This window comes from Chiloscyllium plagiosum, chromosome 39 (genome assembly GCF_004010195.1).
Source record: "Chiloscyllium plagiosum isolate BGI_BamShark_2017 chromosome 39, ASM401019v2, whole genome shotgun sequence".
NCBI classification, from domain to species: Eukaryota; Metazoa; Chordata; class Chondrichthyes; order Orectolobiformes; family Hemiscylliidae; genus Chiloscyllium; species Chiloscyllium plagiosum.
The window spans coordinates 17,773,845-17,789,485 of record NC_057748.1 but is presented as its reverse complement, the minus strand read 5'-3'; the positions used below and the strand labels follow the sequence as shown (position 1 = coordinate 17,789,485).

At 42.5% G+C, this 15,641-nt stretch overlaps 1 protein-coding gene across 2 annotated transcripts in view; it reads left to right on the top strand.

The window, feature by feature from the left end:
• zc3h7bb (zinc finger CCCH-type containing 7Bb) overlaps positions 1-14,277 on the top strand; it is an 81,154-nt gene extending 66,877 nt beyond the window's left edge. For both annotated transcript variants that reach the window (XM_043679891.1, XM_043679892.1), the window contains exons 20-23: positions 14-122; positions 521-654; positions 3,263-3,429; positions 6,163-14,277. In XM_043679891.1, coding sequence (XP_043535826.1) covers positions 14-122; positions 521-654; positions 3,263-3,429; positions 6,163-6,352 — 600 coding nt within the window. In that variant the 3' untranslated portion in view covers positions 6,353-14,277. The remainder of the gene's footprint in view (positions 1-13; positions 123-520; positions 655-3,262; positions 3,430-6,162) is intronic.
• Positions 14,278-15,641: the final 1,364 nt, after the last annotated feature.

Sequence of the window (15,641 nt, the reverse complement as noted above, 5' to 3'; positions counted from 1 at the left end):
ATTTATTTTTCAGTTGTGTACACATGTTGCAAAGGGGAAAAAGTGCCAATATGTTGGAAACTGCTCATTTGCCCACAGCCTTGAGGAGCTTGATGCCTGGACATACATGAAGGAAACTAAAAGTAAGCGGATTTGTTTTTAATTTGTTGTGATTGCTCCATGTCCCGCCAAACCTAACTTTCCCCCTTTCTCTCTTGACCTTTGCTAGTTTTGTTCATAAGTAGTAGTAGTTCTCTGATATATCACTAAAGAACCGTAACACGTTCAAGCCAATGATCTCCTTTAAAAAGCGCAATCACTTGTGCTGAGCCCCTACAAACAACAGTGGGATGAATGACCTGGTAATTTGTTCTGGTGATGTTGACTCAGGAGCAACGGCGTCAGAACACCATCTCTTCCTTTGAAATGAGATCTTTTACACACACCCCAAGAAGTTGACAGCTTAAAATCTCATCCAAAATGCAGCACTTAAGAGCTGAAGTTCTATGCACTAAATATTTGAGCTGTCTTCCCATTGCAGTGTATGACATGCAGCAAGTGTATGAGATGTGGCTGAAGAACCAGAAGCCAATGATGACTGGGGAGCCCACTGAACTCAACACTAAGCAGAGCGAGAAGCAGATCCACATGCCCACCGACTACGCTGATGTGGGGGTAGGTACAGGAACTAAGGTTCTGGGAAAATAAGCTGGACCCTAACCTCCAGTGTTTCAATTATTGATAGGATTTTGTGTCGAACAAGACCTAAGATGCATCATATTCTGTAGCCAATAGTACAAAAGAATCTAGGTTGTCTCATACATGAATCACAAAAAGTTAGCATTTGTTTTGATTTATTATTGTCACATGTCCCTAGCAACAGTGAAAGTTTTGTTTTGCGTGCGGTACAGGCAGATCATACCGTACAAAGTGCGTAAGAGTATTAGAATAGAGTGAGGAATACAATGTTATGGCTGCAGAGAAGGTGCACAACTATCAAGATCAGCATTAAATTTAAATGCTGTGCAGGCATAGCAAATAATTTGGAAGGCAAACTAAATTTTGGGCTTTATTGCAGGGGGGAGGGAGGGAGTATCAAAGTTGGGCATTCTCCTTTTATTGGTATTCTTGCAAACTGTCCTGATGAGTGTAAAATGAAAAGCTTCAAACAAATGCATCTTTGTTTCAGCAATTTTTTTTCAGGACAGTCACCGTTGTAATTTATGACAGTGAATTTGTAGTGCAAGCTCCAGTGACCAGCATTGTGATAAAATCCACAGTATGAGCTTTTGTGATGTTGATTGTGAGCTAACCCTTCACTAGAACTCACTTGGCTTTCATTGAAATGAGTGCAATGGAACCTCTGTCACATGCCAGATCCAAAATAACACAAAGCAGCACTCCCTCAGTACTGTTACTGGTGTGTCAGCCTGAGTTCTGTGCTCGGCACTTTGCATTACTTCAGTACCTTTAACATTAGGCTTCTTGCATTCAAGATTTTTTTAATGCTTGATGCAGAAAGATTTGGAATTGACCATCCAATACGCTGTGTGTCTGCACAAGATTATTTCCTCACTCGTTCTGAAATGTATTGTTCATCTTAAGGCTCCTTGCAGTGTAATAAAGCCCATTTCAGAGCAAAGTTAAAGATCACACAACACCAGGTTATAGTCCAACAGGTTTAATTGGAAGCACTAGCTTTCGGAGCGCTGCTCCTTCATCAGGAGGTTGTGGTCATCAGGTACTTCAGAGCAAACCTCAAACAATTCAATTGCACCCGCCTCATTCCTTCCCTTCTCAATTTTCTTGCTAGACCACTCCAAGGTACTGGCTGTTCCTCAGGCACTGCTCTGCAGGATGACACTTCATGTGTGCAACTGGACAGTCTGTAGGTTATCTGAAAAAAGAGTTCAGCACATCTAAGCTCAATCTGAACTCATCCACTATCAAGCCACACATAACTATTTCACCAGATCCTGACCAGAAGCAGGAGACCAGTTCATCTCCTTTTGTTAACTTCCTCTAGTCCTTTTGGGAGATGCGGGGGTGGGATTCAAGATCTCTCTGTTGTTATTTTAACCGAGAGCAGCTCCACCAGCATGGACTGGGGACTGGATGTATGGTTCAACTGTCCTGTCCACTTACCAAAATGTGCCAGCAGTGGGAGCACTGTTCGCTTCTATCATGTTCCTCCTTCTGTATACTTTACAAACAAAAGGAAGAGTGGACAACAGATACCCCACTGTAAAATGGAACGGGACTAAGGGCATAAGGAAGAGGTGAACTTTCTGGTTGTTTCAGAAGGTGTTGAAAGTAAGGCTCTAAGAAACCACCTGATGAAGGAGCAGCGCTCCGAAAGCTAGTGCTTCCAAATAAACCTGTTGGACTATAACCTGGTGTCGTGTGATTTTTAATTTTGTACACCCCAGTCCAACACCGGCATCTCCAAATCCTGAAAGAAAGGAGGGACTTAGGATGAGAATATCAGCATGATGCAGCTGTGCTGACCAAAGACTATTGTCACTGAGTGTGTTCAGGGCCAAATGATTACACTGCAAGGTCATTGAGAGGAAATCACTGTGACACAACCCTGAATAAGGTTATAGAGATGGGGTTTGGGGTTTGGGGGGGGGGGATATTTGGGAACAGAAGTAGTCCATTTGATAAAATCATGGCTGATATGATTGTGGTCTCCACTTTTTTTTCTCTCTATACCGATAAACTTTGACCTCCTCATAGTCAAGGATCTATAAAAATCAGTCTTAAAAAATATTCGTAGACCCTGACTCCACCACTCTCTGAGGAAGAGAATTCCAGAGACTAATGACTTGGTGAGAGAAAAAGAAAATCTTCATCTCTGCCTTAATTGGGTGACTTTTTTTTTTTCAAAATTATGTCCTCTGGTTCTCATTTCTCCCATAAGGGGAAATATCCTGCCATTATCCACCCTGTCAGGTTCCTTCAGGATCTTCTATGTCTCAAGAAGATCACCACTCATTCGTCCAATGGAGTCAGGCCCAGCCTGTCCAATCTTTCCCCATAAGACAGCCCATTCATCCTGGGAGTCAGTGGAGTTAACCTTGTCTGAAATATTTCCAATACCTTTCTGCCCTTTTCTTAAATAAGGAGACCAAAAGAGTGTATTGTTGACCAAAAGTGGCCTCACTAAAGCCTTATTGATCGCAAAACAAGGGTCATAATAGAGATTAAAGATTCCTGGTTCAAGAGATTATGTTGGTTTTATTAATCCTTCTCCTTAACCTATTGTGTCATCACTTTTCAGCAAATTGGCTACCACTGCTGGCTTTGTGGGAAAAATAGCAATAGTGAGAAGCAGTGGGCGAAACACATCACATCCGAAAAGCACAAAGACAAGGTATTCAACTCTGAGGATGATCAGAACTGCTGGCAACATCGTTTCCCTATGGGAGAGTTCAAACTGTGTGAGAGGTGAGGCTGGGGGCAAGGGGAAGGAAACTGTCCATTGGACAGCAGCAACGTAGGTCGTTTCCAAAAGGGTATTGTTTTACTGACAATGTAGCACGTTCACAAAGAACTAGCCTGCAAAGAGAGAGGATCAAATTGGGACAGGAATTCATTTTACACAGTTTGGAAATAGGAATATTGGTGGCTGTATGCAACGATACTGCAATTATTTTTAGTTATTCTTGGGATATGGATGTCACTGAGAGCTCCAGTAGTTATTTCCCGTCTCTAGTTGCTCTTGAGATGGTTAGGAGCATATCATTGGCAAAAGAATCTCAAATGTTACGTAGAATCGTAGAATCATACAGCACAGAAGAGGCCTTTTGGCCCAAAACATCTGTACTGTTAAAAATATGTGACTACCTACACTAGTTCCACTTTCCCACACTAGGTTCATAGCTTTGAATGTTATGATACTTCAAAAACTCATCCAAGTATTATTTAAAGATTGTGAGGTTTCCTGCCTCAACTACCCTCCGAAGCACTGCATTCCAGACCCCCATCACCTTCACTTTAAAATTATGACCCCTTATTATTGACCCTTCAACCAAGGGGAACAAATGGATGCTTTCTCCTCACCCTGTCCATGCCTTTCATAACCTAATAAACTCGTATCAGATCTTCCCTCAACCTCCCCTGCTCTAAAGAAAACAACCCAAGCTTATCCAGCTTCTCTTCGTAGCTGACTCATCCCATCCTAGGCAACATCCTGGTGGATCTTCTCTGCACTCCCTCTGGTGCAGTCACATCCTTCCTTTAGTATGGTGGCCAGAACTGCACACACTACTTCAGCTATGGCCTGACCAAATTGCTGTACAACTCCAACACAACCTCCCTGCTCTTATAGTCAGTGCCCTGACTGATAAAGGCAAGTGTCCCATCTGCATTTTTAACTACCCTGTTAACCTGTCCTGCCACCTTCAGGGATCTGTGCAGAAGCCCCTCAGGATCCCTCTGTTTCTCTGAGCTTCCTAGTGTCCTGCCATTCATGGAGTACTTCCTTCTTCCAAAATGCATCATCTCACATTTAGCAGGGCTAAGTTCCATCTGCCATTGATCTGCCCATGTGACCAATCCATTTATATCCTCCTTTAACCTATTAGCTTCCTTCTCACCGTCAACCAACCAGCCAATCTTTGTGTCATCTGCAGACTTGCTTCTCATCCCTCCCAGATTATCATCTACATCATTTAAGAATGTCACAAATAATAAGTAACTCAACACTGATGCCTGTGATATACCCCCCACTGCACACACAGACAGACTTCTACTACTACCCTCAGTCACCTGCCACTGAGCTATTTTTGGACCCACCTTGCCAAGTTACCCTGGATCCCATGTGCTTTTACCTTCATTGAGTTTCTCAAGTGGGACCTTGTCAAAGGGCCTTGCTGAAGTTCATATAAGCTACATCACCTGCCCAACTCCCGTCCAAGCACTTGATCACTTCCTCGAAAAGTCCTACCAGATTTGTTCCCCCCCCACAAAACCATTTTGACTATTCCTTATCAACTCTTGCCATTCTGAATGGAGATTAATTTTCCCTTCATTAGTTTCACCAAGTTTCCGTGCCACTGATGTTACACTCGCTAAAGTTTCCTGATCTGTTTCGACCTTTTGTACAGTGGAAGCACATTAGCTGTCCCCGGTCCTTTGGCACCTCCCCTGTCACCAGAGAGGATTTAAAAATTTGGGTCAGGGCCCCTGTAATGTCCTCTTTCATGTCTCAGAACAGCCTAGGATACAAACATCTGAACCTGCAATTTGTCCACTTGCTCAAGAATTTCACAATCCACTTTCTCAATGGTGCATTTCAGCAGGAAAAATATGGTTATGTATTTGTTAGAAAATACTCTAAAAGGTGTGGTGCAAATGGATTTGGGCGAGATCTGAGATACATTAGTCACTCCAAGGTATGGCACAAATCATAGAATCAAAAAGTCATACATCACGGTAATGGACCGTTCTATACAGTTCATCATGCAGACCATGTTCCCAAACTAAATGAGTCTCAGCTGCCTATGTTTGGCTCATATCCCTCCAAACCTTTCCTACTCATGAATTTATCCAAATGTCTTTTAAATGTTGTAACTGTACAAGAGTTGAGAATGAGAAAGTGAAGGGACTGTCTCTCCCCATCTTACAAGACGACAAATATGCTTACCTTCTCTGTTGAAGATCCAACGGCAAAGCAGCTTTCTAGCACTTCCATTGAGCTCACCACCAGTCTACAGAGAAAGGAAAGTAGTGCTTTCAGATTGATGAACTCCTCAGGGTGAGGTGGGGGAGTGGGAGTGTAGCAGAGGTGGAGGAGCATAGGGCAGAGATGAGAAAGTGGGGCTGAGCTGTGCAAATGGGGCCAGCGCTGTGAGACAGGAATCATTCTTAACAGTAAGTTTGTTGGGCAATGCCACGAATATTTTAAAAAGGTGAAGGTTTAAAGGGGTCTCAAGTGTTAGCATTGAGGCTAGTTTCCATGGCAGCTATTGCTGGGAAACCCGAGATCCAATCAAATAGAATGGGAGCTGGTTCCTATGGAACATGAACACTGGCATGGACCTGTTGGGCTTAATGGCCTGCTTTCTCTGCCATGTTTCTGTGTTAATTCCATGATCTATTTGGACAGGCATGAGGGACTGAATTGCCTCCTTGTGTTATGAGATTGTGTATATGTGTTTTTAACTCTGTGTTCCCCAGACAAAAGAAGAAATCCTGTCCAGATGGTGATAAATGCCGATTTGCCCACAGCCAGTCAGAGCTGGAAGAGTGGATTGAACGCAAGGAGTTAATGAAATTGAAATTTGCCAAAGCCAGGAAGGACATGCTGATTGCACCAGATGACAGTGATTTTGGCAAATACAGTTTTTTGATGAAGGACTTAAATTAACAGATAAGACCGGTTCACTTTAATTGTTGCTACAACCCTTTTAAATTCTAAAGAGAAGAAAATTGCTTTCGGTTAAATGATGGGTACAATCATGAACCGTGACCTCATTACACCGAGGTAATTCCTCTTGCCTTGTGTGCTGCGTTTTTCTCTCGTGTTTAAATGCAGCTGTAACAAAGGCAGGCACAGCTTTAAATCGAGACAGAAAGGAAAGTGCTCACAGCTGTTACAGATGTGTTGGATCTTGCTGGGGTTAGGCAGGGTGGGAGACGAGGGTTTGGGGATCTGTGTACAGTGACAGATTGGCTTATGAACCCACATTACATTAGACCCATAGGGATGGCTTCATGTGTTTATATGAGGCAGAGCTGAGCCATAGTGATGAGAAACTCAAGAGGATAAATGCACTGAGTTAGCTGAGGGCAGATGGTGTGACAGAATAGTGAAAGGAACTCAAATGGCATGAAGGACAGAGACCAGGATTTCTACTGATGGATGACTTCCAATATTTAGTTCCTAGTCTGTGGCGCACGATTATGACCATCATGCAGTCATTAACAAGTAACACTGTCATTTCTAACCAATGGGTGGGCTTATCCCTGCAAAGGGGCAGTATTGTGGAGAGGAGGGGGGGGCTGAAATTTTGCAATAATCTTTGTTGAAGAATCACAATGAGAAAATTAACTCCTAATCTCTCTCAGTATGAGATACGGCCAGATAGCTTACATTTTCAATTTTGTATATTTATCTCCCTGTAGCAGAGCTGTTTGGAAAACAATGTGTTGTAGCCCAGCAAAGTGGTTGATGTACCATAGAGCAGTCAATCCAGTGATAACACTGAACTGATTAGGCATTTGCCCACTGAGCTGCTTTCACAGAATAAATGGGGCAGTTTATTACAGGTTTCAACCAATACCCAATCCTGTTGCCCCTCTCCCATTTCCTTCCCTATAGTTTGCTGATTCCTGCCAATATCCTTCTACATAGACAAACAGATTGGTCGTTCTTAATGTGTGAACTCAGGCTCTGAGGTTGGGAGAACATAAAGCTGGTTACTGTATTCACCATGTACTTATACGTGCTTCGTGATAAAACAAACAAGGCGAATCCTCTGAGTAGCAGCCAGAAGGAGAAACTCTGCCCAACTTTGTTTTAATCCCCCCTTCACCTAGTCCAGCGGGATTGAGGCATGAAGCAAAGTATTGTCAGCACAAGATCTACCCAACTCAGCCAAGCCTTCCTGGTCCTGTCTGTCTCAGTAATGTGTTGGTCACATCGACCAGGTCACTAAGCAATGTTTGGTTCATTAAACAGAAAGATCGTGATATAGAACACCTTTTTAAACACTGAAGCAAGAGGAACTAAAGTTGACATTCTGAAAGGGTGAATTAAATGAACCAAACTATCTTTATCATCCAAATGTACCTGTTGATTTTAATTAAAATGAAATGGAAGGAGACAGCTTATTCTCAGTCAGGAACATTTCTCTCTTCCGCCACTCCCACCAAAGGCACTTTTGCTTTGAAGTTTGGTCGGCTCCTTTTAATGAACGTTTACAACTGGGGAAATCCAAATCAATTTGTACAGAAAATATCGTAAGATATCATTTATTTCAACTGGTGTCAGAGTTCAGGATACAGCTGTCTCTCTCTTTCTCTCTTTTCTCTGTCACAAACTTCAATTTGTGTTCTTTGCTAAATACCGGCCAATTCCCCCATCTTCCCAGCCTGTATATTCACTGCTTCTGTGTAAGGCTTCACACAAACCTGCTCCTGTCTCTCCTTATCTCAATCTATCAGCATGTCCTTCTGTTCCTTACTCCAATTCGTACGTTCATAACGTCTATTCTGTTCACCTTCACAGTATTCCCCGTGAAAGTGAGTTTCACATTTTAACCATCCTCCGGATGAAAAGGTTCCTCCCAAAATTCATTTTTAATTCAATAATTTTGAAAAATATATTTACGAGATCTAGAATAAGACGTCACAGAAGTGGAAATATACTTTGCTGCATCTGCCGTATTGGTTTTTTTGTCATTTTAAATTGTGCCACCGAGAGAAAAGAGCTATCTGTGAAACTACAGATATGAATTGATACATTATTGTGCGCATATTGTCAGACATCACTACTGTAAACTTCTCTTTATGTCAGTGTTCCGATGCTTCCCTCTATTTCATTTGCACTACTCCTATACTGTTGATTCAAAGTGAAATATGAGGACTTACTGTGATGTCTACTTTTAATCACTTGGTCCTTTAAGTCTCATTCGTTCACAGCCTGACCCAAGGCTGTCTTAATCAAAACCAAACTAATACACAGTGCAATATGAAATGCTTTTGTTGGATATTCGTAATGTAATTCTCCAGTGCACGAGAAAGTGTAACATTACGAAAGTATCTGATATTTCATGGAATAGTGTGGACAATGAAGTGCAAGGAATGAGGAACTCCTTCAGTGCTAAACTTTACCCTGAACTAGAATGGCTCATTGTCAGGCCATATGTGGACTTGTGCAGAGGGAGTGATAGAATGAGGAGACGGTCCAAAGCAGAGTCAAAGAGGAAGATATTTAAGAAGGCAGGGAGGGAGAATTAGTGAGGTGAAGTAACCTTACGATGAAAGCAAATGTGAACTTTGGATCAGCCCTAAGCCTTAAGCCTTGCACAAACTTGTGAGGGAAGCCCCTCGAGCCTGTTCTACTGTTGTTTGCAATGGTTTAGCCATATCTTAACTCTGTTTAGTCAGCTTGATTCTGTGAGCCTTAACACCCATTGTTAAAGTGTCCAGGTGATGGTTTTGAACCAGCTGATGGTTTGTTCTTGCCAGGAGCAACAGGCAAACGGACCAACAAATCCTGTTCCCAGACCTGCGGCGAGAGCTTTGATTGCGGTCAGTGTTATAGTTTGTGGGAAGTGTTTATGTACGTGGTGCTTAAGGAACAAGCTTTATCACGATGCCAATCACCTCAGGGATCGACATTATCACCACAGAGGGATTTCTGGCAAGGAAATCATGCTAACCACTGTTCAGCCACCCAGTGCTCAATGCAGGAGGTTGTAAACTCTCACCCTGAATCGTTTGCTATCATGAAACTATTTAACATCCTATACTTACAATAGAACCCCAAATCTTCCCTAATAACAATACATTTTATATTGTTGGTGTCTTTATTTTTTCGAGTTACAGATTTTAGGAACAGACAAAGATTGGGGACCTGCCTTGAATGTTTCTCATATGTGCTACAAGCACTTTGGTCTTATTGAACAGGACAGCTGAGTTCTCCCGTTGGTACAAAACCAACTTTCCCAAAATGTGTCTCATTGTCTCATTTATTTACCTGGATGTCAGGTCAAGTTGACACTGTTGGACTGGATGTATTTGCAAATTCTGTTGGCAAGACATAAGGTTTGGGGATGAATAGGTGCTGTAGACCCTGGGTATTGAGGTGAGGCAATGGATTATAGGCTGATCTGTTCCCCTCCTTCCAACCTGCTGAAGTGTAGAAGCCAGCAAATACTCACTTTGGTAGGATTTCTGAGTCCAAGCTTTTACATTAATTACTGTTGGCGTTGGCAGGACAAAGGATCATGCTGTCAGTCCTGAAGTCTTGTTTTGTTAGTGATATTCGCTGGAAACCAAGACAATGGGGTCTTTGCCTCACCTAAGGTTGACAGCATTCCAGGATTCTCCAGGAGGTACAGGACAATCTACAAGACACTGCTACTATCAAACCCAGGAGAACATTCACAGGCGTGTTTCAGGAATAAGTGATGGCTCTATTTGCCACCTTCAGTCTTCTTTACATTTTGCTCGGTGTCATTCATTAGCTTTATTTGTTGAAGAAGCTGCAGTCTTGCTGACATGTGTACACTGGCAGGGAGCATGCTGAAACATTTGACACGTTTCTTCTACATCTCCTTCTGGAGGATTGAGTTATTTTTCAATAATTAATCAGTTTTGACATGATTAAGCAAGTGAGGAACCAACTTATATTCCATTTGGTCTCGTAACTAATCAGGGCCATTAAACGTTTAGATTGGCCCTCGACTCATTTTATAATTGTGATCAACTTAGATCTTGCAATTAAAGTGAACCCCAAAAATCTTACACCTCTGACTGTGATGCTCCATAATTAAAATTGCTACTAGTAAACTTAGTTCAAAAAGAAATATTAGACTGATGTTTAAGCAATTGGTATGTGTAGTTGATTTTGCATAAGATCAGGTAGGTTCACCCATTCAGCAGTGAGACTATGTGTGTGTGTGTCAGACAGAGAGGTTGGTGGGACATAAGGCATAGTTGGTAACTCTGGCCCTTACTCTAGGCAGAAGCAAGGCTCCTGCTTCTAATACAAGTGTTCAGCTTACAGTACATAAAAAGATTCTCCTGGCAGGTGACAGAATCCTATTTACAAAGAGAGGTTTTGAAAAATGGGGTGCATCATTGTGGCAAAGTCCCCAGTCACTATCCTCCACTTGAGATATTGCCCATAGGGGAATGGAACACTTCCCTGTTTTTATGTATATTAATTAAGACATTTAAATACATTGCTCGCTAACATTTAATAAGTTAGTTAATAGATAAGCCTGGTTCAGTTAAGTCATTTTTGCTGCAACCATTTACCTTAAACTCTTTCTTAAAAAAGGTTGAGAACTTTGGATGTTATGTCGTTAGTAATAATAGCTCAAGACGTGCTTTCTTCCAAATAATGTTATGAATATTATATTGTTGATGAGGTTAGATGGATGATAAGAATTGAACTTAAATTATAACATGATATATCATGAAGAAAAGCGGGATAATGCTAATCATTTTCCATTAATCTTAAAGCATTGGTTTGTGTTTGGCTAGTAATGAGAATGCAAGGCTTGATAGAAATTAATGGGGGGCCTGAAAGGAATCCGAAGGAAATCTGGTAAAGTTAAGGAGCTGCCTTGGGATGTTACATTTGGCCTCTCCCCTAGGATTCCTAGCCACTTTGGGTGAACTCCTGCAGGAAGGCGGAGGTGAGGTTAAGATTTTACTCGGGGATGTCCACTGTAGTCGGATAGCTGGCTGGATTAAATGTGAGAAAACCCCCACATGTAAGGTAGCCAGCAGACCACCTGAATCCCATGGGATTATCCCCCTTTTCAACCCCAAGAGGAAACCATGACCGATGAAGAGGAATGTACAGGACTCAGCCAGGAATGGACATATGATTGATACAGCCCAGGGTTGCACAGCAGCCCTTACTGGTTCATTTCATTGCACTGGTCTCCTTTTGAGAGACAGACTGTAGGATAAAAGCTAATACAGTACAGCAGGCTGCACTCTTTACACAAATGTTGTGTTTGCTTCGCTAGATGATGATAAGGAGAAAGAGGAGAGTGACAAATTTCAATGTACTATTGCATTACAAATGTAAAGAAAATATTTTAAACTCAGTACCAATGTGACAGTTAAGGTTTGTTTAGACAAGGGGTATTTGATGAGTAGCATGAATTATGAATGCTTTGATAAAGTGAGATTATTAAAGCAAAGAAAGTTCAAGAAGAGATTTGATCAATGTAGGGCACGGATTTAACGTCATCATTAAAAGATTATGAGAATATTTTTGAAGATGTTTATTGAGTTAGGAAACTCCACTTCCAGAATTTACATTTGCTTTTAAAATGGAAGTGGACAAATATTTTGTTTTCGAAGGGTATGGGGAGAGGACAGCAGAATGTGACAGAGTGGACTGCTCCTCGAGAGAACCACACGCCCCACATTGATGCAGTGTCCTGTGCTGGAAGTATAAGGGGCCAAACAGCAGCTCTCCCCACACACCCCCAATTCCGATTCTGTCACAAATCCCAGAGTCACCTGATTTCGTGCTGCTTAAATGTTGTCCTGATCCCCCTGTCACCGATAGGCTTGCTGGTGAAAGTCCACGTGAATCTTTGAAGGCTGTTCGAGGGGCCAGGGCATCAGGGAACTGGAGAAACTAAAGAAATGAAAAGAGCATGGGGACCATCGTAACCCTGCTGTGATCTACCATCCAGAAGTAAATAGGGACCGTAGGATTGTAAACACTGACTGGGAGGCTCAGCAGTGTAACCCTTCCCACGCCCCAGACTATTTAAACACTGAGGCCAAACGTAGCACCCCAACTCCAGACCTGAGGTTTGCTTGCTCACTCCGCTGTTGCAGTACCAATTTGGTGAATAACCCAGTGGCAGCAGGTGAAAAGCAGGTTTTGTTTCTCTAAAGTTCTTATTTCTAAACTGTTGGATTCTGAGGGCCCCAATTCAAGCTGCATTTGAGAGAGCGTTGCTGACCAGTGAGGCTGTGAACATGACTATGCTGAATACTGGTCAGACCCGTGAACTGGGACAGGAGCTGGGGCAGGGGGAGAAGTGGGCGATAAGGGAAAGGAAACAAAATAAGATAAAGAGTGGGAATGAGGACCCTCTTTCTCCCAGTCATTGATGTTTGGAACGCCTGGATTCTCATTTCAGTCATTCTGCATAATTAAGATCATGTTTACATGTTTTTATATATATATAGATACATATAAAATACAAACAAGTACCTTCATAATGTATTGGGGCCCTCATGATTGTACAAGATGTTAATGTTCTTTGTTTCAGATGTCTTCTACGAAGAGAGCATGTGAACTCTGGGGTGACCCCTGATCAAAAGCGGAGAGTAAATATAATGATTTGTTGCAGGCCTGTGTTGATGCAGAGTCTGCTTTAGGTGAATAACTTAGTGTAAAATCATGGCAGACCAATACTTCAAATAATTTGAACAGAATTATGGAAACGAGAGTGAGCCGTGAACTGTAATTTTGCAGTGGGTCAAGATAGTGTTATTCATCTGACTGTACTTGCAGAGAAGCCTGCTTTAATGATCACTTGGAGCCTGAACTACATCCATCTGATTTAGCCAGTTATCATCCAGTACAGAGGGAGGCCATTCAGCCAGCTCTTTTGAAAACCCCACACTTATGCTGGGGTTTTACCCTAAAACGTATGATTCTCTCCAGTGTCTTCCAAGTATTTTTCCAGTTTCCCCTTGAAAATTAGTGAATCTGCTTCAAGATTTTAATAACCCATTCCATTTTTGTTTTAAATCTCCTTCATCTTTGCTTATTTTGCTAATAATCTCTGCCGTCTCTGGTTTGTATAGTCTGTCCAGTTCCTTGAGCACTCTGGAAACTGGAGCTGAAAAGTATTTTGGGAAGTTGGGAAAAGAAAATGTGAGGTCCAGCTAACTGGTGATTTCTAGAAGGTCTTGGTGCAAGTTGAAATCCTTCCATCTGCCAGAGATGATGGGGGAATGGAGCCTCAGACCTTTGGCAGAGTTCAGGATCCATTGACATCTGCTGGTGGCTGAGTCATCCAGTTCTGAAAAGGCTGCCACACAAATCCCTTGGCCGCAGTGCAGAATGGTCTCTGTTGATGTTGCCTTTGCCAGGCTGTTATCTGCTTCTGAACTTCTTCCCCATATCTAATGCCACTGTTTGTATCCATCCGTCAGCTAGACAGTGTGTCTTACCAGTTGTCACTGGTTCCCTCTGGCCTGGTTTAATCCATGAATAATGCTCTGGGTGCAAGAGAGCATCATCATGTCTATTTCTCGAACTCCCGACCCCCACCCTCGTCTTCCTATTTCTACCCTGTCTCTCTTTTCCCCATTCCCCTGGCCTGGATTCTGGCTGAACAGTCCAGTAATGGATTCATCCTATTGCAAAGATCACAATTTTAAGTTCAACCACACAGGTGTCCATTTGATGCAGGTTTGCCTGTAAGTTCTATATGTATTAATGGGAGAGTTTTGCAAACAAGTGTATTTTGTTGAAACAGGGGCTTTAATCTCCAATTTTGCTGGTTTTATTCTGTAGGCACGTTCCCATTAAGAAACTTCTCTTTCAGTTTAATAAAAGTGTTGTTTTCCGTGCACATGACTCCAGTTCTATCTGACTGATTGGGCGTTAGCATTAACATCACTCTTATTTCCAGGTTCCACCTACCTGGTGACTGCCTCAACAGCTGGGACTTGGCCATTAACAAGTTCGTGGGGGGGGGGGGTGGGGGGGGGAATCATAGCTGCCGACAGTCTGCTGTCTTCTGTAGATACGTTCCTGCCTTGGAGTCCTTTGAGAGGGAGACAACAGTGTCCTTCAATTCTTTCAATGGCTTTAGAGAGAGAAGGGCAGTGTGGGAGATGTAGTGCTTTATCTCTCCCCTCCAACTCCATTTTGATTTAGTCCCTTCCCTCTCTCCCTGCCTTTCCCTCACTTTTGATGACCTGAATAGCCTTTCCTCTTAAATTCATCAATTGGGAAATACAGGTAATGTTATGGTGGTGGTTAATAGATGGGGAAAAAAATGGATGATTTGGTGACGGGGAAGAAAATGTTGCGTGTAACTTATGGATATGAAAAGAATTGGAATGAGTAATGTCACTTTTCATTTTCCAAGTCTAAGGTCATGGTTTACTGAGCAGCATGATTCCTGCACTCCTATACGCTTCAGAGATTCGGATGAAAGGTAAAGTCACCATAGTCTTACCAGATCGTGAGGCTGCTCTTATCATTAGAAAGCGATGACTGGCGGTGGTTTAAGTAGAGGGTCACCATGCCTCAGGTGAGTGGAGAGGTTGAGAAGGAGGATGAAATCTTCATGGTAACCTCAGCCAGTGCAAGAATTGAACCCACGCTGTTAGTATCACTGCCTGGCAAACCAGCCAAGTTTCAGCTAGCCCGCAGCAGGCATTGCAAAGCATCAAGAATAAGTGGTGCATTCAGAAGGTTCTTCAAATCCAGCAGCATGAAAGATGATCCAATTGCAGCACCCTGTGTCAAACTATCTTGTTTCCTGCATTGAGCCACTAATTACTTGAAGCCATCTCCAATAGATGCAGCATATCAATTGTGTCCCAGATAGCAATCTCTTGAAACAGCTTCTTCACTCGGAACTCAGTCATGGCAAGAGACATTCAGGAGGAGGATGGAAACACTGTTGGGATGTCCTCAAAGCTTCCCTGCAAAGGTCAAACATCTCCCCCATCCCCTCATAAAAATGACTTGTGACTGCCACAAATGGAGGATTATTCAGGAAGGCAGTGAACACATCGAGTGACTTCATCAGGAATGTGCAGAGGTGTCAGAGGGATTGCCCGAAGCTCCAACAATCCATCTACCTGATCTTTCAAAAAACATCCTGTCCCACATGAGGTAGTGTCTGCAGATAATGCATTAGACTATCAGCCACCTCTTCATGCATTGAACTGGGAGAGAAGCAAGTCTTCCTCAATCCTAA